The sequence below is a fragment of the Callorhinus ursinus genome, unplaced genomic scaffold (assembly GCF_003265705.2).
Source record: "Callorhinus ursinus isolate GAN/ISIS: 27379988/994484 unplaced genomic scaffold, GSC_fseal_2.0 scaffold4, whole genome shotgun sequence".
In the NCBI taxonomy this organism is placed as follows: domain Eukaryota; kingdom Metazoa; phylum Chordata; class Mammalia; order Carnivora; family Otariidae; genus Callorhinus; species Callorhinus ursinus.
Genome location: NW_027397066.1, coordinates 64,748,401 through 64,773,704, shown reverse-complemented (window position 1 = coordinate 64,773,704; position 25,304 = coordinate 64,748,401). Strand labels below are relative to the sequence as shown.

The 25,304-nt window shown below is 35.2% G+C and overlaps 1 protein-coding gene across 4 annotated transcripts in view; it reads right to left on the bottom strand.

The window, feature by feature from the left end:
• CFAP299 (cilia and flagella associated protein 299) overlaps nucleotides 1-25,304 on the bottom strand; it is a 573,208-nt gene that overhangs the window by 340,165 nt on the left and 207,739 nt on the right. For 3 of the 4 annotated variants that reach the window (XM_073891828.1, XM_073891830.1, XM_025887823.2), the window contains exon 3: nucleotides 20,952-21,042. In XM_073891828.1, the coding sequence (XP_073747929.1) occupies nucleotides 20,952-21,042 (91 nt within the window). The remainder of the gene's footprint in view (nucleotides 1-20,951; nucleotides 21,043-25,304) is intronic. The other variant, XM_073891829.1, reaches the window with a different exon arrangement.

Here is a 25,304-nt window from a genome sequence, read left to right as displayed (position 1 = left end):
AAAAAAAATGGACAAAAGTCTTGAATAGACATTTCTCAAAACAGGATACCCAAATGACCAATGAACATGTGACGACCTCATCAATAATCAGAGATATGCAAATTTAAAACACAATGAGATAACATCACACACTAAAATATCTAAAATCAAAAATTCAAATACCAAATGTTAATGAGACTGTGAAGCTATAGGGGCTCTCATACATGGTTGCTGGGAATATAAATTGCTCAATTACTTTGGAAAGTGGCATTATCTACTAAAGTTGAACATAAACATATAAAACCACTTAACAATTTTACTTGTAAGTATATATCCAACAGAAAATCATGTATATATGCATAAAAGGACACATATGAGAATGTTCATAGCACTATTATTCAGAGCAGCCCAAAACTATAAACAATCCACTCTCCATAAATAGTAAAACTGAAAAATGGTGTTATGGTACAATGGAAAACCTCAGAAATGAAATGATATTTACTACAGTACACACAATAACATGAATGACTCTTAAAACAAAATATTGAGTTAAAGAAGTCAGACAAGGTTTTATTTATATCAAATTTCAAAAGTGACAAAACTATTCTATGGTGTTAGAAATTAGAATAGTGATTATGTTTGGGGGTAAGAAAGTAGTGACTAAATGGACAGGAACGTGGCTTATTTGATTATCTGTAATGTTCTTTTTTTGAAATTGGGGAGTACTAATCAAATGGTTTGTTCACTTTATGGTAATTTATGTAGCTGCTCATTTATGAGTTGTGTATTTTTCTTTGTATGTTATACTTTGATTTTAAAATGTTTTAAGGGATATTGAAAATTGGGGAGTATCAAAAAGAAATTATTCAGAATACTGAAAGCTTACATAGTGATTGAAAAAATTTAAAAATTTAACTTCAAAACACCCAGAAAATTTAGAAGAAAAAAAATGAAAGCTATCTTCAAAAATCACAGTGTGGCAGCAGCATTATTTTATATTGCTCCAGAAGATGGGTAAGTCAATTATTAGAAATCCCTGAAATAGAAATAACCTACAAAGAAATGAGCTACCTATCATGAAAATACTTAAACTATTTTAACAGAGGCTGCATGGCCATTTGCCAGAAAAGCTGAAAAAGGAATTCCCAGTTGGAAAAGAGGCTAAACAAGATAAACTCTGCTCTCTTCAATTATAAGATGCTATGGTTGATGATGAAATTGGTGTTAAATGTATTTGTCCCTCCCTCTTTTCCATCTTTACTCCCTCTCTCCCTCTCCTGACTCTAAAAAGATAATACAAAATGAGATTTTTTTTTAAAATGAGATCTTTTACTTTCTCAATTCTTTTTCATCCAGGTGAATCACACAAAGACCTGAAAGTGTGATGGGCACACTCACCAGGGGCCAGATAGAGAGCGCTAAGTATTTCACATCCTGCCAACTCCACTTCCCCTAAAGGAGAAAGTATTTTGGAACTGGATGTTCTTCCTCCCCACATATTTTTCCAAGAATCTTGGAGAACTCCATCATCTCAGAAAACACACAAGAAAATATGTGCATAATTTCCCTTGCTAGACAACTATTTCATACCTGATTACAGATGCCAAAGTGGTATGCTTTATCCCTTCAATGAAACCTTCGATTCTTAGGTCTACAGAAGCCCCCCACAAAACAGCACTTTGTTGAATTTTATATTTATTTTGACACACTAGTTTCAAATGCTTGACAGGTCATTTTATTTGATCAGTCTTTATCCCAATCCAGGAGGGAACAAAAAGCATTTGCATCAGGGCACCTGGGTGGCTCAGTCGTTAAGCATCTGCCTTCAGCTCCGATCATGATCCCAGGGTCCTGGGATGGAGCCCTGCATAGGGATCCCTGTTCGGCAGGAAGCCTGCTTCTTCCTCTCCCACTCCCCCTGCTTGTGTTCCCTCTCTTGCTGTGTCTCTCTCTGTCAAATAAATAAATAAAAAATCTTAAAAAAAAAAAAAGCATTTGCATCATAAAGTCACCTTAGTACTGGCTTATCAAGTAGCATCTATTGCCAAGCAAGAAATACATATAACATGTTAGACAACCCCCCACAAATATAATGCCCAAAGAGTTCCTATTATCATTTGGTACCTATGTTACTTCTCCTGTTATTCCTAAAAATCTTTAAAATATGGGAAAATCTCCTTTACCAAAATTTACATTAATAAATGACAAATTATTATATATGTACATATAAATTACACATATACATGAACATATTATGATTATATCAAACATTAGATTCTTGGTAATAAGCATATAGTGACACAATTCTGCTTTAAAAAATAAAGATCTGTAGCTGTTGAGAATTATAATATATCTAGCATTATTGGGGCACCTGGGTGGTTCAGTCGGTTAAGCGTCTGACTCTTGATTTTGGTCAGCTCAGGTCATGATCTCACATGTCGTGAAATCGAGCCCTGTGTTGGGCTCGTGCTGAATGTGGAGGCTGATGAAGAGTCTGTTTCTTCCTCTCCCTCTGCTTCCCCCCACCCCCGCATGGCTCTCTCTTGCTAATAAATAAATAAATAATTCCTCTAAAAATTAAAAAATATATATCTAGCATTATTAACAAAAGAGATGCAGGCATAGTTGATCTTATTCACGGAGGAAGAAAAGAAGAAGGGAGGCAAGGACAAGGGAAAGTACTGCATGGAAGAAGAAAATCAACTTTATCAGTTAATCCCTGGAGAAGCTCAGATCTCGGAAATTGCAGTTACAGAGAAGTCAAGGAGAAGTAGGGCCAAGAAGGTCAATCAAACATGCACTTCACCTGCATGAACGGAATTATCAATAGCCCAACAGCCATAGCCCTCAAATACTTAAGATTAAAGATTACTACCTAGAGAAACTAAACCCCTGGAGAGAACCAAAGTAGGTGCATGCTGTCACAGAACAAAGTCTTCCTCATCTAAGAAGGTCTCTGCCTAATGCAAGTTTCCTGACCAATCATGCATAGGTTAATGCAAAATCTATCAGAGCTCACAGTCAACTTTTATGTTGCCTTTTTCTTAAATATGAACAAATAAACAAGGATCACTAGACATTTGAGAAAAATCTTGCAACAAATACATACAAAAAAAGATTTACCCTGGAAGAGACAGAAGTAATTTAGGAAACAGAAAATTAACCAACAAAACAAAACAAAAAACTCTAGTCTCCTCAGAGATCACTTAAGAACACAATACTAGGGTGAAAGTATATCAGCTAACCATGATGTGTCTGTTCAGCCTGTTCATCTCAAATGATAAGACCATGACAGAAAAGGAATAAGAGGAATGGGTAATCAAAATGAATTTATCTCAGACACTGAAGAAATCTTAGAAACTAGAAAATACCCAACTATTTGAAAACTAACAAATTTTAGATAATTCATGGGTCAAAAAGAAATCAAAAGGGAAATCAGAAAGTAATTTGCACTGTATAAAAAATAAATTGCATGAAAATGAAAACATGACATACCAAAATATCTGGTGGAACTAAAACAGTGTTTACAGGAACAGTATAGCTCTAAAACATCTGTATTAGAAAAGAAGAAAACTCTCAAATCAAAAGCCTAAACTTTCATCTTAAGAAACAAAAGAAGAGCAAATTAAACCCAGAATAAGGAGAAGAAAAGAAATAATAAAGAGCAAATATCAATGATATAAACAACACAAAATCAATAGAGAAGATCAATGAGGCTAATAGCTGGTTCTATGAGAAGATCAATAAAATTGATAAACCTAGGCCAGACAGCACAGGAGAAAAGAGAAGATAGAAATCACCAATATCAGGAATGAAAGTAGGTATCACTATAGATCCTACAGACATTACAATGATGAGGGAATGCTATCAGTAGCTTTATGCCAAGAAACATGACAAGTTATAAGTAACAACACAAAGTCGGTAGTCAACAAAAGACAACTATCTTAATTATATTGTAATTGTTAACACTGCCAAAGTTGGTTAAATATGAAGAGGAAAAGAGATTTCTAAAAAATGAGTGAAAGATAAACTGATCCATCTGAGATTTTTCCCCTCATCTCTCAAGAACTAAGACAGAATACAAATGTATTTGGCTCTTATGCCAAATCAAGCAGGTATTCTTGCTCTCTTGACTGTAATGAAGACATTGGTTCAAATCTAGTCCCTCCCCTTAAACCTCTCTACCCAGGATGAGTAAACAGAGACCCACAATGGTCAGATAGGTAGAAATGGTCCAATGAAAAGCACCTGCCAACATATGCAGTTTTTTTTTCATCTCCAGGAACACAACCCTTGGTGGAGGGAGGTGGGTGGGGGATGGTCTAAATGCATGATGGGTATTAAGGAGGGTATTTGCTGTGATGAGCACTGAGTGTTATATTAAGTGATGAATCACTAAATTCTACACCTGAAAGCAATTTTATCATATATGTTAACTAACTAGAATTTAAATGACAAATTGAAATTAAAAAAAAAAAAAAAAGGAACACAATCCTGTGAAGTCCCAGCTGTAAAATACACTGTTTTGCTGGGACTCAGGAGTGGGAGGGGAAACAATGGGAAGGCTCAACCGCGTTTCCTTTCAGCTATAGCATCTAAACAGAATACTGCTTCAAACGCTTGTCTGTCAAAAGCACTTAATTAATTCATGGCATACTGGAGTTAAGGAGGAAAAGAGAAATCAACATGATTGCTAAATTTCTGTTTGTGATACAAACTTTGCTGAGATCATACATACCAACCTCTTGAAGTACTAAATATTCACTGGGAAAATCAAAAGAAAAATCCTTTGAATATGATGCAATATAATTTTCTCCTAAGAGTACAAACATTAAATTAGAACTGTTAGGTATTACAACTTTCTGCCAACTTCACCATCACGTTTTACAAATTAGATTGAGCAACAGTGTTCATAAAGAGTAATGAACTGCTCATAAAGAGTAACCATAGTTATATTCTTCTTATTGCTCTGAAGGTCAGCTCTGTTATTTATTATAGTACAGTCAACATCTTCTCTGAAGCTAATTTTCACTAGAATCTTCCTTATGAGGACGACCGTTAGTTTTAGGAAGTGAAACTATTTGTTGACAGAAAAGCTATTTAATTCACTCATTTCTAATAAAATATTTCATGTATTGAGAACTTTTTTCCCACTGCTTGCTTTGTATCATTCACAATTTGAATGCCATTGTGTTTGTTAACATTAGGCAGCCAGAAGTTTTTTCTTAAAATTTATGCACTTGAAGAAAAAAAAATTACTATTATGTTGCATCAAAGATCAAACACTCTTATGAATATACTTGGTCATTATTACACATGTCCAAATCCAAAACAATCTGTAAATGTTCTTACAGTTATCTGGAGTAGCAGATTTTATAATTTCATTTACATGAAACATTTCAAAAGTTAAAGCCCTTATATAATTACCACAATCAGCACATCCAACAATTTTATACTTGACTGGACCCACTGTACTTTGATTTTCACTCTCCAAAATTTATAGCAATTTTTCAATAGTTCTTAGTTAACCTTTAAGTTCCTGTGTGAAAATAAAGTACATAGAAGTGGATTTAGAGGGAGTAATGGCTTTCTTAGATGCACACAGAGCATGGGTTTATAGGCTCCAATTCAACCAATGCTTTCTGTGGTTTCTTCTGGATGGAACTGGAAGCAATTGTTCTCACAAAAGGATTCTGCTGAATGATTATCCTCTCTGTATTAGAGATAAACCTTACTCATTTTAAGGTTGTAGTTAAGATTCCCTTGCTGTAAACCAAAAACTGGACTCTAAACAAAACAAAAAAATTATTGGAGTGGTCCTGCAGTCTTTTTTTCTTTTAATTTATCGTGATGTCTTTAAGATGATCCACATTGATAATACAGAATACACCTAGTTTGTCACACCGATTGCTGTATAGTGTGCCATTCTACAAATGGGCCACACTTGGTTCTCATGTTTAGGAACATTTAGGTTATGTTGCTATAGTCTAAGTAATGCTCCAGTGCACATACTTGTAATTACCTTCTTGTACATAGGAGTGACAGTTTCTCTCAGACAGGAACCGACTAGCTTAAAGACGACACACGTCTCTCTCTTCACCAGACATTAAACTGCTCTCTGAACTGTGCCGAACAATGTACTGAATGTTGAATCACGAACATGATTTCTTACTTCTTCACATCCTCACCTGCATTTGGCAAGAGCTGTCATTTTATTTTTTTCTGATCTTGTGTATGCAAAATATAACTCATTTTAATTTTCATTTATCTGATACTAGTACAACTGAGCATTTATCTATTCATGCTCCTATACCATACTGTCTTAACAAGGGTAGCTTTTTAATATGTTATTATATTGTGGATAACTCGTCTCCACACCATTACTCTTTTTCTGCAGTTTTCCCATTATTTTTAGAAATTGGAACAGGTTCACTAACTAAAGATCACTAATGGTCTTAATTATGAGATAATTTTTCTGTAACTAAATCCTTTGCGACAATGACATAGCGATGATATAATGTGCATATACACACATGTGGCACATACCGTGACCAATTGGTGTTCATCAATCACACGCTGCTTTCCTCCTGGCACTCAGCTGGACTGTAATTTCCAGTTTTCCCAAGTAAGTGTGACCATATAGCCCTGGACAGAGTACTATAAACCAGATTTCCAGTCCTGGCCTAGAAAGAATCTTCTGAATGTTTCCCTTTTCTCTCTTCCTTGAGCCATTCTCAATATCCAGAGCATTTTCAGAAGCTATGTAATGAAGATAATAGGTCTTATCTACCATATAGGTCCTTGAATAAGTATACGAAACAGAAAAAGTCTTACTGTGAGTTCAACATGGACAAGCAACTGAGCTAAAAGTGAGAGAGCAATAAATTTTTATTATATTAAACCATTAAAATGTTTTGTTTTCTTATATAGCTCATTTTGCTTTAATGAATATTTTATCTGAAAACTGTGGAGCTAGAATTGTTTTAAAACTCAGAATATTTTTATTTTGGTAAGGTAATATGGTAGGTACACATATATAAATCAACATTCCCAGGTAATCCTAGGACAGCATCCAGTAACCAAACACATTAATTTTTCTGCAATGAACCAAAGGGACAGCCACACTGAATGAGATAAAATCTATAGTCTCATTTCAGATCAGGTTTCACTGCCAAATTACTCTATTCCAAACTTCAAAAAATCCTTTGGTTGTAAGAACTTTGTGGATTTTAGAATGGTAGTTAAAGGGAGTATGGACTTAAAGTTCACATAAACTTTATTGGAGAATTTGCTGTGAACAAATCAGCAGGTCTTTTATCATTTTTACCCTTATTTTTGTTTATGAATAGGAACAATGCATTCTTAGGTTATTCATACCTCTATTAATGTCTAAACAATCCTACTACATTTCACCATTAGACAAATAGCCAAGGTCACCTGTTGGCATAGACCTTTGGGAATATAATAACTCCATAGTATGACCGAACAATTAATTTTTCCAAATTTTAGAGACTTATATCAATTTTCTTTTTCCTACTCCATAAGCGACCAATAACATTCAAAGAGACAAATGCCATATGATTTCACTCATATGTGGAACTTCAGAAACCAAACAAATGAGTAAAGAGGAAAAAAAGAGAGAGAGAGAGGGAGAGGCAGACCAAGAAACAGACTCTAACTACAGAGAACTGATGGTTACCAGAGGGAAGGTGGGGGGTGGGGAATGTGTTAAAGAGGTGATAGGGATTAAGGAGGGCACTTAATGTGATGAGCACCCGGTGATGTATGGAAGTGTTGAATCGCTATGTTGTACACCTGAAACTAATACTATAGTGTATGTTAACTAACTGGAATTTAATTAAAAACTTAAAAAAAAAAGATTGTACTAAATTTGAAAATGCTTAGTGTTTAGAAAGTAATAAACTATATCTGCACTGCCATGACCACAATTATTATATTCACAAACATGTCTTTCATGAATGCATTCTGACATGATGCTGATTCCTGAATCAGGGATTCATTGGCTTGATTCTGCAAATCCATCAAAATAGCACCTATTATATGTGTGAACATGTACTAGTGAGTATAGGATTTAAATGGGAAAGCTTATTATATATGCAAAATTTCTGGCCCTGAAAACATGTTTGGACTTGTGATTGTTTATAAACGAAGATGCCTTTGCAGTTAAATACATTTTATTTTAATTCAAATAACCATTCACATGTTAGAAACGGGACACTAAAGAAGTAATTAAACCTTTACACAAAAATCATTGATAAATTTAAATACCTTAAATGAAAATATTTTTTGACATATATACGATTACATATTGAAAGAGCAGCATCCTTTTCTTTCAAAAATGGCTAAAACTAACTTTTTGCATCTGCAGTGCATGTTGGCAGGGTCCCTCCTAGATCCCCTTTCCCAGACTGGTGCACCCAGCTCCAGATGCTGCAGGTGTTAATGGCTAATGGTTCACACCTGTTCTTTGCTCAAAAAGGACTGCCCTTAGCTGACCTGAGCCACTTTACTCCCTCCTCCCCCAATCCTGGCGGCAGCTGATGATTAATTGATAGAGACAGGAAGGGGGAAGGAGAGTGTGTATAAAACACATCTCCCCCTTGCCTCAAGGCAAAACAAACTCCGATACAATTCATGTGCCAGAGCTCCTTGTGTGATCAGACTAAAGCTAGGTTTCCACTGAAATCACGTTTCTGCCTAACTTTCTCTTCTGTACTATCATGCTTCCCTCATGCCATTAACAGGTGTCACATGAGAGAACTTTCTCACCAAACAACTTCCACTAAAATCTGCACCTTAGGCTCTCCTTCTAGTGAACCTGAAATAACAGAACACATATTACTTTTTTTTTTACAAAACACATATTCCTTATATTTTATTAAACACCTACTAAGTATTAGCTTATTTGTGCCTTAAACATTATATAATTTTAGTCTAGAAATAGCTATATGAAAATGATTATATCATGTGTAGGAAATCAGGCTTTGTAGAGTTGAAGACCTTGTGTTTAGCTCGTAATAAGTGGGGAATCTAAGAATCAAACTCAGATGAATATGGCTCCATAACATCTACTCTTTCCAGAATTTCTCACTGTCTCTGTTTATACTTTTTATCTAGGAAATAAAAAATTAAAGATCTATTCAACTATACTTTTTTCAGTAAAATGTTAGTTGATGTGCATTTTATTTTCCAAACACTGATGTAATTTGTTTAAAATGAAGGTACGATTGAATGAGTCATATAATTTCCATAAGGGTTTATTAATGGACAGGCATGGATTCAATTAAAAAGGAAATAAACATCTGTATAATACCTTCGTTTTCTTGAAAGGGAACATTTTATAGAAGTTGGAAAATAGCAAGGAGGGAAAAGATCATGTCAGCACAATGTTACTGGTCATATACAACGCAATCTTATGTTTCATAGAGATTTCAACACAGGAAATGGGTATATTAGGAACTGCCTAATTCATAGGTTTTCCTTACCCACGTACAGTGGTTTCTTTGAATGACTCTGAAGGAAAAGTTGTAAGCAGTGCTTTTATACCAGCTTCAATAATGCATATTTCAAAGCCCAAACTAGTCAGCCATGTAACTGTTTACATAGTCAACATTCAGTGGGAAAATAAGTGTCAACAGGTTCCATTTTCTCAGCCTGGAACAGCATGTGACCTTTCATTACAATCCTCATGAGTCTCTGATTAGGAAGGGAATATTTTATTTTTGTCTTTTCCATTCAATAAATCCAAGATTCTTAATTTACTACCATCTGAAAAAGAACAACTCACCCCACCCATCCCTGCTCTGCCACTTAGCCACTTAAAAGAGTTACATAATCCTATTATTAGAAACAGTGTTGGGAGGGTCCATGTCTTTTCTATGTTTATGGCAAATAGCATAGTGGTTTGCACAGAGTAGAAAATTAATAAAATAGACTGTGGTTTCCTATAACATAAAACAAAATCAATAACATAAAGCATTTAATATTCTGATTTCTATAATATCTTGGTAATGACCAACAATCTTTAGATCCCTAATAAAATCTGTAAGTATCTGAATGTCTTAAGGAACCCTTTGAACCATCTTTTCTAAAGAGACTCAAAACCATTCCATACTTCCCTTGAAAACTACTGCATATTTTCTACTTTTTTATTCACTACTATAACTCTAACAATGTTATAATTTTCTTTTACTGCAGAAATCACATTTGTTAAATACTTGTCATGTATCATGCTGTGTGCCCAGTGTCTAAACTCCGTTTTCTTTTCAATAATCAATATTATGATGAGGGTATTCTTTTAAGCCCTATATGACAGAGCAGGGCATTGTGGCTTAGGAAACTTGGCAGGCACCTTTTGTGATCTGTAATACTGGGTAAGCAGTAAATCTAGGACTTGAGTGTAGTTACCATCCACCTCCAACTTCTATGCTCTTATCCACGGAAATGCAGTATATCTTTTTTTTTTTTAAAGATATTATTTATTTATTTGACAGAGAGAGAGACACAGCGAAAGAGGGAACACAAGCAGGGGGAGTGGGAGACGGAGAAGCAGACTTCCTGCTGAGCAGGAATCCCGATGCAGGGCTCGATCCTAGGACCCCGGGATCATGACCTGAGCCCAAGGCAGACATTTATTTTTTTTTAAGATTTTATTTATTTATTTGACAGAGAGAGACACAGCGAGAGAGGGAACACAAGCAGGCGGAGTGGGAGACGGAGAAGCAGACTTCCTGCTGAGCAGGAATCCCGATGCAGGGCTCCATCCCAGGACCCTGGGATCATGACCTGAGCCGAAGGCAGACGCTTATCGACTAAGCCACCCAGGCGCCCCTGAAATACAGTAAATCTTCTAATGCTAGAATCACACTTCTTTTTCCATTAATAAAATTATCATCGACTGCTCACACCCTATTGAATCCCCCAAGTAGAAACACGAGAATAGTACTCAACTCCCATTCCCTAAATCAAAACGAGTAAGATGGTTTGTAGTTATCTCCAAAATTATTGAACTCCATCTTTTTCTACCATTTATCCTGTCATTTCTTTATCCCAGCCTTTTATTATCTATTGTCTAACATGTTACAATGGCCTTTCAGTTCGCTTCCCTGTCTCATCTCATTCCCCACAGCTACAGAGATATGTATCCCCACATACTGCTGCCAGTGTATTCTTAAAATACATGTCTGATCACATCAACCATTTGTCTAAGTCTTTGACAGTTACTCGTGACCTTCCAAGCATTGTCTCACGGTACTGAGCATAGCCCAACAGAGCCCTCTGAGATGGCTGTTGCCTACTTCTCTGGCTTCCCTGCACGCCCCCCCACACACACATTTATTTGAGACATATTTACAAGGTAGAATTGACTGCGATTGGTGACCTCCTGGATGTGAGATCTGAGTGGTGGAAGAGGAAAAGAAAATTAATTTCAATGCATATAAACTTAAGTATCTGAGGTATAGCAACGTAGAGATAAACACTAGAGTAAATTTCAGATCTTTTTTTTCCAGTTATCTACTTAACATTTCAACAACTTCTTTTGCCAAGACAACTCAAACTCAAAATATACACAATCAGATCTGTGATCTCTCTGCACCCCTTTCCTGATCTTTGAGTGCATCATGTCTCAAAGAGTCGCAGTGCCAACCATCCAGCTGTGGAGGCCAGGTATCCATGTCCACTCCCTTTGCTTCAACCCCAGTCTTAGCTATATCTTGTCACCACATCCTGCCTAGTTTACCGTAAAGAGCTGTCAAATCAGTTCTCTTCATTTCCCTATCATCTTCCAGATTCAAGCTATTATTTTATCTTCATTAATCTGATCTTGCATGTATTGGAATCTGTTTTATCCTCTCTGTAGTTTATCCTCTATCCTCAAGACATCCTATTTTTTCTGTCTGAAAATCTGATTATATGATCTCCTGACCATGTATACACAAACAAACTTGTGTTTTTCCTTCATAGCACCTGTCATAGTTGTAATTTTGCTTTATTTGTATGTTTACTTGATTATTCACTTTCTTTCCCAAGCAACTCTCAGATCCATAAGGCACTTGAAAATCCACTGTATCCCCAGAAGCTAGTACAATGCCTAGTATAGAATAGCTATCACCATTTAATGAATAATTGAATAAATTAATTAACAATGCACAGCAAAGACCTAGGCCTCTGGTTTGATAGCAAGAAACATACTCAGTGGATTCATGGTGCTGGATGTACAGGGGCTGGGTCATTCCTAAGGAAAAACATGTATAGTGGAAAGGATATAGGTTCAAGTAGAGATATCAGGTAGTCAGTCCAAGAAAGAGAATGAAATCTACAGTAAGAAAACTATAAGGTAACTATGTCATAGACACCAAGATAGGAGAGAAACATATTGATCAACTATGTAAATAGCTCAGACTAATCTAGAAAGAAATTGAAAACTCTTGTTTCACAATCCATTTTACCTCTTTATTCTAATTTCTACCTAGTTTTCTCTTCATACAATCATCACATTTTTGACTTTTACAATTTTCTTTAGTCTCTATCATATACATGAAATGCTCTCAAGACATTACATCTTCATTCAAGCACCCTCTGTAATTTAACCGTTTCTAATAAGGTATTTTTTGACATTGCAAGGAAAACAATACCCTTAATCTCAACTTGATTTAAATATTTAATGTATTTAACATTCTCACTGATTTTTCTGAGAAAATGATTTTTCAATATCTCATATATTCACACAATGTGCTTAGCTCTCTGAATTTTTTTATGTTTTCATTTAAATTCCAGTTAGTTAACATACAATGTAATATTAGTTTCAGGCATACAATATAATGATTCAACACTTCCACACAACATCTGATGCTCATCACAACAAATACAGTCCTTAATCCCCACCACATATTTATCCCATCCTCCCCTTCTGGTAACCATCAGTTTGTTGTCTATAGTTAAGAGTCTGTTTCTTGGTTCGCCTCTTTCTCTTTTTCCTCTTGCTCTTGTTTCTTAAATTCCACATATGAGTGCAATCACATGGTATTTGTCTTTCTCTAACTGACATATTTTGCTTAGTATAATACTCTCCAGCTCCATCTATGTCGTTGCAAATGGCAAGATTTCATTTTATGGCTAAATAATATTTCAGTGTGTGTGTGTGTGTGTGTGTGTGTGTGTGTGTGTGTGTGTGACTTCTTTATCCATTCATCAGTCAACAGATGCTTGAGATATTTCCATAATTTGGCTGTTGTGGGTAATGCTGCTATAAACATCAGGGGGCATGTCTCCCTTTTAATTAGTATATTGTATCCTTTGGGTAAATACCTAGTAGTGCAATTGCTGGATCATAGGGTAGTTCTATTTGTAGCTTTCTGAGGAACCCCCATACTGTTTTTCCAGAGCGGCTGCACCAGTTTGCATTCCCACCAACAGTATAAGAGGGTTCCCCTTTCTCCGCATCCCCGCCAACACCTCTTGTTTCTTGTGTTCTCGATTTTAGCTATTCTGACATGTGTGAAATGATATCTCATTGTAGTTTTGATTTGTATTTCCCTGAAAATGAGTGGTGTTGAGCATCTTTTCACGTGTCTCTTGGCCATCTGTATGTCTTCCTTGGAAAAATGTCTAGTCATGTCTTCTGCCCATTTTTTAATTAGATTATTCATTTTGGGGGTGTTGAGTTTTAGAAATTCTTTATATATTGTGGATACTAACCCTTTATCAGATATGTCATTTGCAAACATCCTCCCCCATTCCATAGGTTGCCATTAGTTTTGTTGATTGTTTCCTTCATAATACAGAAGCTTTTTATTTTGATGTAGTCCCAATAATTTATTTTTGCTTTTGTTTCCCTTGCACTGAGAGATATATCTAGAAAGAAGCTGCTCTGGCCAATGTCAAAGAAGTTACTGCTTGTGTTCTCTTCTAGGATTTTATGGTTTCAGGTCTTACATTTAGGTCTTTAATCCCCTTTGAATTTACTTTTGTGTATGGTGTGAGAAAGTGGTCCAGTTTCATTCTTTTGCATGTTGCTGTCCAGTTTTCTCAACACCATTTGTTGAAGAGACTGTCTTTTTCCTGTTGGATATTCTTTCCTGCTTTGCAAAAGATTAATTGATCATTTGGTTGTGTGGGTTCATTTCTGGGTTCTCTTTTCTGTTCCATTGATTTGCATGTTTATTTTTGTGCCAGTACCATACTGTTTTGATTACTACAGCTTTGTAATATAACTTGAAGTCCAGAATTGTAATGCCTCTAAAGAAGAAGATAACCACAACAAATATTTATTTAGAAGGTGCAGAATGAGGGGCTCCTGGGTGGCCCAGTTGGTTAAGTGTGCAACTCTTGATTTGAAGTCCAGAAAACTCACAGGTAATATCATCCTAAATGGGGAAAAACTGAGAGCTTTTCCTCTATGGTCAAGAATGAGACAGGGATGTCCTCTCTTACCACTTTTATTTAACACAGTAGTAGAAGTCCTAGCCACAGCAATCAGACAACAAAAAGAAATAAAAGGCACCCAAATTAGCAAGGAAGAAGTAACACTTCACTATTTACACAGATCATGACACTATATATAGAAAAACCAAAAGACTTCACGAAAAATCCGTTAATTTTCTATGTCCACCTACACATCAATGTGATTTGCCTCTGAGTTTCTGGGTATTAGAGCCACACTTGCTCAATTTTTTTCCAAGCACTTGTCATAAACATATACTTAATGAATGCCTCACTGTGGTGGTGGTAAAAGCTTCACAACATAAGCAATCAGAAAAATACACTTTCTCAGGAAACAATAAATCTGCTTATAAATGAGAAGGAAATGGTTAATCATTTTAGTTTTTAAAGAATCTTTAAATCTGAAATATATGAATCATACATGCACGGTACACATTTAAAATAAAATTAGTTATATTAGCAGGAAAACATACTCATTGTATCTGTCATATGAAGCACTACACAATTAATAAAAATCCTTCTAACATTTTTATACATGTATTGCACATAAGTCTCAATGTTTTGTCTAAACTAAGTGCACAGAACATCATAGTAACTTAAAATGAGTATTTTGGAAAAAATGTAAAGAAAGGAATGTGTGTTGTTGTATAATATGCTTACATAAGTGTGTATATATGTATGTATGCACATACATATATTATACATACACTTATATGAAGTATATATTCAGAGGCATTCATAAAATAATACTGATTCTTGAATTAAATCAAGTTACCTCCAGCTTAATACAAGCTTTTTAAAAAAGGATTTATCTAAACAATATCTATAGACTTTCAATTGTCCTAAAACCCTGCTCCCTCGCAGGGCACAGCCCTGAGACTACATGCTTAAGCAGTAGGTTTGGAGAAATGGTGCATATAATAAGCAAGTAATCCTATAACTTCAGCACCGAAGGATTGGGGTGGGGGCCCAATGGGAAGTGGAGCCAGACAGGAGGGCTGTTTTCCCAAGCTCTAGGCTCTTTGGCAGAGTAAATTCAAAGCCTAAATGGAGAAACCTAGTAAATCAATTTGCAATTAGTTGACCAGAGGGAGAAAGAGGACACCCAGAACGAGATTCAATTACACTAAACAGCATTTGAAACCTGGGATCACCCAACTTAAAAATAAAATAAAAAGTTGTGCATGTGGGAAAGTAAATCCAATCTTCTTCTAATTTCCTAGTTACGTTTAAAGAAAATTACCTAGGAAAATTGCTATGGAATTAGTCCTTCAAGCCTTATTAGGCCACACAGATCAACTATGTCAGTTCTAAAACTATATCATAATTTTTCCAGCACGTACTTTCATTAAGATGAAACAAAAAGAGTAGCAAATGAGCCTCTGGGTTGAAGTTCTCCATTTATTTTGCACTCACTATGTAGAGAAATGCCAATACTTAGGAAATAGTCATTTCCCTTGGAGAGTTCAGACCTCATAAAGTTCACATACAATTTCTGTTGACAGCAAATTAATATAAATTCAAATCTCATGAATATTGTATACTTTATAGGACTACTTTTTAAAAAGTGTATCCATTTACTAAATGGCTTTTAAGTAAGCTTATGATCCTCATAATTAGATCTGTCTAAAATACGTTTATTCTCTTATAGTTTTCTATAAAACTATTTAGAGTCTGCTTTAAGACCAGACTAGAAAACAGAAAATTAAACCTTAAATGCCACCCTTGATACAATGATATGTATTCTGCTGATTATAATATCACAAATTCAAAGGCCCAAATAAATGAATGACCATGTTATTTTCAGAGTCAGCAAAGCTATGAGTCTGATAAGATTCCCGTTTCCAAATCACTGACCACCCATCCAACATTTAATGTTAACTATTTAGTATACTCAATAAAAGTTAAGTTTGGGACCTTTTCTAGGGAAAAAAACAAATCCATAATGATGTATTTAAAGATCATTCAGAGCAACAATGCAGAGAAAATAGATACACTCATAGCAGAGCTCTCTCATCGTCCCAAACCTGAATTCACCAACCTACTTAGCAGATGTGCCTACAGACTCTTTCTTTTCTCTTGCTATAAGTTTAAGGGTGGCTTCTGCCCTTCTCAAGGGCAAACCCTTTCCTAGTGTTCTACATTCCATCTTCCTTTTAAGGACTTCTTTCCAGCAATTATTTCCTTTCTACCCTATACCATCAATAGCCCTCTCTGTCCTTACTTGATCATTCCCATTAACACAAAACATGGGTTAACTTTATCCATCTCAAATTAAAACACAACAAAACAAACTTCGGGGACTCCAGTCCCTAGTGCTCCAGCCGTCACTCAATGTCTACAGTATCCTTCACTGCAAAAATCCTCAAAAAACAGTTGTTTTTCCTCATTTTCATTTACTACATTTTTTTCCTTTTTCTACCCACTCCAATGAGACATTTGCCCATACCCCTCATTGAAATAGCCCTCACCAAGTAACAATGCCATTTACCTACCCAAAAACAATGTCCAACTTTTTATCATTTGTTGTGGGTTGAATTATGCCCCTCCCCAAAAGATATGTTGAGGATTTAACCTTTGGTACCTATGAATATGACCTTATTTGGAAATAAGGTCTTTGTAGATGTAATAAAACCTAAGATTAGGCCATACTCAGGTGGGAGGAGGATCCAATATGATTGATGGTGTTATAAGAACAGAAGACAGAAACTCAGGTACAGAGGGAGAATCCATGTGATGATGGAGGCACAGATTAGAGTGATAAGTCTACAAACCAAAGAACACCAGGGATTTCCAGAACACCAGAAGCTAAGGGAAAGGCATAAAAGAGATTCTCCTGTAGATCCTTTAGAGAGAACCCGGTTGTGCCAACATTTTGATTTCAGACTTCTGGCCTCCAGAACTGTGAGAAAATAAAGTTCTGTTGTTTTAAGCCCCCAATATGTAGTAATTTGTTATGGCAGCCGGTGGGGGGGAACTAATGCATCATCTTATTTAACCTCTCAGCAGCATTTGACATGGTGAGCATTCTTTCCTTTGAAATTGTTTCTTCTTCCATGTTTGCAGCATGGCTCCCACCTGACTTTCCTCTTACTTGCTGCTTTCAGTATTAGTTGCTGGCTCTTTCACACATTCCAGATCTCTAAATGTTGGGGTACCCTAAAGACCTGTCATAGGACTGCACTCTTTTTACCTACACTCTCTACCTAATAAATATTTGCAAGGCCATGACTTTATATACCATTTAGGTATTGGTATCTTTCAGATTTATATTCTAACCAAGGCTTCTCCCCTAACTTCCAAAGCAATATATGTAAAAGACAATCAATATCTCTGCTTGAGTATCTAATAGGTGTCACAAAATTAATACTGTCAACACAGCACAATTTCATTATTGATGCCTGAAATCAGCATTCCTCAGGAGTTCTCCTGTTACAGTGAGTAGCACTGACATCTACCACTTGTTCAAGCCAAAACCTGAGTAGTCACCTACTTTCCTTTCTTTAATATTCCACACCAAATACATCAATGAGTCCTATCTGTTCTGCGTCCAAAACACAGACACAATTCAGTAACTTCCCTCCATCTCTACTAGTACCACCCTGTTGTAAGAGTTTCGTCTCTTGCTGGTTGATTATAAAAGCTCCCTATCTTACCTCTTTGCCTCTCTCTAGGCCTCCTTCCCACATCTTCCACCCTGCACAGCAGCAGTGAGATCAATCTTTCTAAAGTGTAAACAAGATTAGGTCACTTCTCTATTTAAATTGCCCATTGACCTTCTAGTTTAAAAATAGAAGAATATAAAAATTAAAATTAAAGAATAAAATCAAGATTCCTTAAAATCTCTATGATCTGGCTGCTGATTTCCTCTCTGATTTCACCTGTCTCTATAATCCCTTTCAATAAATATATTCCAGCCATTCTGGTCTTCTTACCTTCTCTTGAATATGTCACGATTGCTATTATCTCAGGAGCTTTTAATAGGCTGTTCCTTTTCCTTGGGATGTCTCTTTCTCAAATCCTTTTCTATTTGGGGTGTCTCTCCCTTCAAATTCTGTGGCTACCTTCTTCATGTCACTGAAGTCCCAACAGATGTCAGCTCTTCGAAGTGATTTTCCTGTCCACCTTAGCTAAATCAACCAACCACTCTATTCAATCTCTTTCTACTTGATTTTCTACTTTTATGTTCTCCATAGTACCTATCCAGAGATGCATTTAATTTTTCCACTTTTATTGCACTTACTTATTTCTTATCTCCCTCTATAAAATATAAGCCCTTTAAGATCCTGGATTCTGTAGTACCCCAGCATCCCAGGGACTAAAACAGTTTCAGGCATGAGCAGGTGCACAAGATGTACTGAGTGATTGGCAAGTGGATGGGAGCTGGGTTAGAAAATACATAGGTGTATCATTTAGGAGACTATTATAGTAATTTCCTTAAGATATAAAGGTAGTTTGAATCAAAGTAAATACGCAAACAATGAATCATGGAACACTACATCAAAAACTAATTATGTAATGAATGGTTACTAACATAATAAAATATAATTTAAAAAATGACAGTTGAGATGGTGAAAAGTGAAGTAATTTGATTTACATTTAGGAGAAATTAGTGGTTCATTCAACATGAGTGAGAGAGAGTAGGAGTCTACAGTAACTGACATGCTTCTATCTAAGTAAATGAGTGGATGAGTCTGTCACTCATTGTTAAAGGAAATACCAACAGGAGAGAAAGACTTAAAAAGATATTTTTGAGAGGAAGTATACCACTGTGGTTAAAAATGTGGGTTCAGGGTCTCTAAAGCTATTTGTGTTTGTTGGTTCTACTGTCGAATCATGGGCCATTTTTTCAACCCCATGGAATCAAATTTCCATTCTTAATACAGATGGAATTTGTTCTTGTCAAGTGTATTTTTAAATTTATATGAATGCTTTCTTAATCCTTATCTTGTTTGATCACTAATGATCATTTGTTCCTTCCTTGAAGTCCTTATCATGGATTCCTATGACATCCCATCTTTTTGCCTTTCTTTCCACCTTTTTAGCTGCTCTTTCTATTAAGAGTAAGATAAATTTCAAACTTTCCTGTTGTAATTTAGAAGGTCTTCCAGAGTCTAGTCACTATCTGTACTTCCAACTTCACTTCTTTAATCTCACTTGTTCACTTCCTCCAAGAAGCTTTCCCTGATTTCAAGTCCAGGTTAATTCTATTAAATTATCTAACCAAAGTATGAATTTTTCTCTCTATGAAGTATATTGAGGATTTTGTCTGCATGTGAAATTTCCAAGAGCCCTGATAGAAAAATTCCAACTATTTTTTGAGAAAACTTTGGTAAAACAGACCTCCTTATACACATATTTTTCTGTTGCTGTTTTAAATTTTTCATCACACTATTTCTGATCATTTTTCTGTAAGAAACTTATTACAGTTTGAGCATGAGTATTTGCCTTTTTTTATCCATGACAGGGAACATTTTAAAACCTACAGAAGACTGTTATCACTAATATTATATTAACAAAAGGTAAAAGTAAATATGTATTCCAAATAACATTTAAAACTACATATTTGGGGCACCTGGGTGGCTCAGTCGTTAAGCGTCTGCCTTCGGCTCAGGTCATGATCCCAGGGTCCTGGGATCGAGCCCCGCATTGGGCTCCCTGCTTGGCAGGAAGCCTGCTTCTCCCTCTCCCACTCCCCCTGCTTGTGTTCCCTCTCTCGCTGTGTCTCTTTCTGTCAAATAAATAAATAAAATCTTAAACAAACAAAACAATACATATTTGGTTTAACACACATTTTAATAAAGCAAGACCATATTCTCCTTGAATGATTAAAAATTATGCCTCTCCCTTATGTGGTTTCTATCACATCTCCCAAGGTAGGATTACAAGGCAAACTACAGGACTATCTTCTGAAGGTACCATGAAATCAGGTAGGCACAGGGCAAAACTTGGGGGTCAGTGGATGATGTGACTTGGAAGAGTGTACTAAGGAGGCTGAGCTGAAAAGCAGCAGCAAGTTTCAACATAATACTAGCACAACATTGAAAATGACAACCAGTCTACCAATGCATTTTCTCTACATAGATGTATGAAATCATTTTTTTTTACCATGTGGATACTTTTATAGATGTAAGTGGGAATAAAATTTTTTTCTACATACTTTGTATAATATATAAGACAAAGAGCCATATTATATTCCTCATGAATTACTTCTCAGGGAAGACATTAAAACATATATTATTGGGACACCTGGGTGGCTCAGTCGTTAAGCATCTGCCTTCGACTCAGGTCATGATCCCACCCAGGGTCCTGGGATCGAGCCCCACATTGGGCTCCCTGCTCCATGGGAAGCTCCTGCTTCTCCCTCTCCCACTCCCCCTGCTTGTGTTCCCTCTCTCTGTGTCTCTCTCTGTCAAACAAATAAATAAAATTTAAAAAATATATATATTATTAATACCAACTGTGCCTTTAATGTATACATTTTTAGTTGTTGGATGAAATGTACTCACGCTCACTTTTCCATTGCGATTGTCTTCTTCTCTCACTGCCAGAGCCTTCAGAAAATTATCTTGCAGGTCTTTACCAGCACTTGTTAACGTCCTATAAAAAGCAGGTCTTCAGTTGTAATACATTAGAAAACAAATATATCAAAAACATTCAGGGGCCACAAACCACACTTCTTTATTCCAAATGACAATGTCCTTTTAACACAAAAACTATATACACAATTATTGTAAGTCATATACAATTATTATAATTTACTAAATTTCTCAAATTATTATACAGTTATAGAATCTGTATTTATGAATAATTAGAATCAAGTCTATAAATATCATACATGCCTTTGTCAATACTTAAGCCAGATACAGCTAATTTCATTTACATGTCTATTTTATTCTTTTTATCACAGCATGCAAGTTTATTTATACTTCTCATTACCTCAATAATTTTAGATTGCTTATAATTTAAGTACAATTTATTTATTTAATATAAGAAAAGTAAAATACTAGAAACCTAAGCCAATTCCCTTACTGGCATACAGCATTAATCTTACCTCTATGAGGATATAAAAAAGGCAAAAAAAGAAAGAACTAGGTTGAGTCATCTCTGTTAGATAAAAAGAAACATTAAGAATACGTGGTGCCTGCCTAGCTCAGTTGGTGAAGCATGAGACTTGATCTCAGGGTTGTGAGTTTCCAGCCCCCTGTTGGGTGTAGAGATGACTTAAAAAAAAAAAAAATCTTAAAAAAAAAAAAATTCAAGAGAGGTTATAAAATAAAAATTAAGTAAGTTCTGAAGATGACTCTTATACTGACAATATATTAAGATCATATTGTTCCTTTGTTTTTACTATTATTCAAGTCCTATACACATAGACTTATATCATTTCCCATAACCTCTATGAGAAAGATAAAAGTATTTTTGTTATACAAATTGGGAACAGAGAGGATAAGTTCTAGAACTCCTAAGCTCTATGCAGCAGAGTCAGAAAGTTATATAAATAATCAATTATTATACCATGCTACATCTGAGAACCGGAAACTTCTCATCAAGGGGAAATATTGGGCAAGAAAGTTAATGCAGTGTGCGGTAAGGAGTTCTTAAATCTTTAACATGCATTACTCTTACTTAACTAGATTTAACAGTCAGTGACCTGAGAAACCTTGCTTAAATAAATATCACAAAAGGAGTCACTTCCTCAAGAAGTGAAGTAAGTTACAAAATATTGGGGTTATAAGTTTTATAAAGGCAAATACTCCATCTTTGTTGTTTACACTCCACTACACTTTCAAAATGGGGTAAAAGTTATATGGATGAGTTAATTTTTACCAATCATGTTTAATCATTAGCTAAAGGCATTTATATAATCCTACATGAATGAGTATAAATATATTCTTAATCCTCAACAATTAGACGTCTGGTTTTATGATTTAATTATGTTGTTTGTGTCATCACACATATTTATATTACTAGATTAACACTCGAAGAGAGTAAATAATGAAAGAGAAAAAATGGAAAACTGTTAAAATAGAAATATTTCCATGAGTTATTTTCTTAAGAGGTCACTTGTTTTAAAGATTACAAAGTCTTTCAGTAAATATTCATGAGTTATTAATCATCTCAGAATTTTAAATGTAAATTTAGGAGTTTTCTAATAGGCAAGGTTTGAATAATCATTGAGATGTGTTCTAATATGCAGTTTGTAAATAAACACTAAATCAAATTTGAGATTAAATCGGTCTTAATAGCAACACTTTTTTTTATCTATTGGGCAGTCTCTGTACTAGTCTCTATGCTAGGTATTTTGCAAATACTTTCATTTATCTTCAAATCAAGCCCTAAGGGAGGACATGCTTATTTCCACTTTAGAGATGAACTTGATGATAATCAGTTGGCATTCAGTTTTTAACTTAAATATCACTAACCCCAAGGCATTATTTTACTATACCGAAGCGTGACAATATATCAAAACAGCATTTGATGCAATAGTACTTTTACAGAAAACAATGAGAATTCCCTGGGAAGAGGAAACTTAAAGTAACAGGAGTGGGCGTACAGTGAGGAATGCAACCTTCATCAGGAGGTGGCCCTGGGAGTTATCAGAGGCTGGTGGTCTTGAAACCTCTGTGGAAAGCTAATCAGCCATAATCATCACTCCAGTCCAGAATAGAATTCTGATCAACTACTTGTTCAGGGGTAGGTTTGATTTCTAGCCAGTGAAATCTGGCATAGCCTACTTTTAATAATTCTAGAATTTATATTCAATTCATCTGCACTTGTTTGAATATGTAATTCAACTTCTCTGTGCCTCAATTACTTTGAAATGTTTTTGTATACTTACTTTGGAAAAATTTAGTGGAGAGTATAGTAAAATGTAGTGGATGAGTAAAAGTTTATTGTAAAACTTTTATAATATTATCTTCTTAGGAAATAAGCACACATCTATGAAAAAATAGTTTTCAGAAATAGCTTTATTTTCCATGGATAAATTTACTGACAAAACTATATGCATGTACTTGTGTGGTCTCAAATAATATAAATTTTATTTTTTGAGGCCAAAATGGAAAATTATCTGCAAACTTGATAAAAATATGATTTTATCACAATGTGTGCATTTTTAGATAATTTATTTGAGTATTAAATATGGGAGATATATTTCTATTGTACTTTGATGTAGGGCACCTGTTACTTTGTCTTGTACATTTTCTCCAGGACAATATAACATCTTTTTTGCTTTGTTTTTTACATAAATTAGGAGGGAAAAAAATCCTGCTTCTCCTCAAATAGTGTTTTATAAATTTCTCTAACATTGGTAAACATCTTCACATTCCTTCTCTCAGTCTATTACTGTATATTTGCTCTGTATAATCAATCTGAGTGCTATCACAAAATACCATAGATTGGGTGTCTTAAACAATAGAAATTCATTTTCTCACACATCTGGAGGCTGAAATTCAAGGACAAGGTACCAGCACCATCTGCTTCTAGTAACCGCTCTCTTCTCTTAAGCAACTCACTATATTTGTACTAGTATCTCACTGTTCTTTTAATATCCATTTCTCTGATTACTTTTGTTTTTTTCTAAATTTTATGTCCTCCAAAAGCTACATGGATACCAAAAATTGTATAGAAGGAATAAAAGCAACCAGTGAACAATTTCAAGTCCTTTCCTTTGAGCATTAATTCAACAGGAGAATCTATCTTTAATATCTAAGGGATTATTTTTTAAAGCTCTAAGAGGGAAAAATAGTGGAACTAAATCCAATGTGTGGTTGTTTACTCTCTTGTATTTTCTTGTAAACTATTCTTGGTGGCTTTTTTTCTTCCTTCCTTCCTTCCTTTCTTTTTTTTTTTTTAATTTAATTGAAACAATGTTCCTTAGGAGTTAGATCGATCAGGATTATATCTAGAAAGATTTATGGTTTAGGAATTTTTACACTACATACTGTGATTTCCATGGAATTTCCAGGAGGTCATCAATTTATATTCTAATCACTTTCAGAAAGGAAAAAGACTTCTTGAAAAATGAAATTCATTTATTGGTAGGGAGGAATGAGAATCAAATTTTCATTAAGATAAATGGCACCACCACCACCCCCGCCACCCCTTTTCTATGTGAGAGTTTATAAATTACCAAATGTAGAGTAAAGCTATCAGCATCTCTGGGAAGAAGCTTCAACTGTTTGAAGCACACAGAAGAAAGACAAGAAGCGCTAAGATATACACTAGACAGCTGTTCTTTTTCATCTTCTATTTTGAAGAAAACCCAAGTGGGAGTCCTGAAATCTATGGTATCTTCCTTCAGTCAAACTCTACTCCCCCCTGGATGGAAAGCTGTGCTTTTCTTTGAAGGGACAAAATGGCCTGGCTTCTGTCTGAGAAAGTGTCCCTGAACTCCTCTTTTTTGGTACATCTGGAAAATTTCTCTGGTTAATTCCTAAACATGGTAGGTTAAGATGTTCTCACATTTCAAGGAGGATCAAAAAAAAGGGTTGCTTAGAGAGGAAATAAACGTTCTTGGTCTCTAAATGTGATTTTATTCTGAAAACACATTCAAATATAACTTTATTACTCTCTTCTGGGAGGTATCTAAATCTTTTACCTGATTTGAAATAGACTTCCTGATCTTCTGGTTGTATAGTGAAAGCCAATGAGAAAATAGAAAGCAAAGAAAGCAAGCTTTTTTTTGATATGCCTGCCTCCAGACTCCTCTCTACCTGTGGGAATCAGCCTCATCGCTCCACAGAACACTGAGCAAAAATAGGCTTTAGAAAGGTGAAGGCCTTCAGGCTTAGCATCTTTAGGCTATACATGCCTAATCTCTATGTGTGTGTCTCTAGTTCATATATTTGAAAGATTCT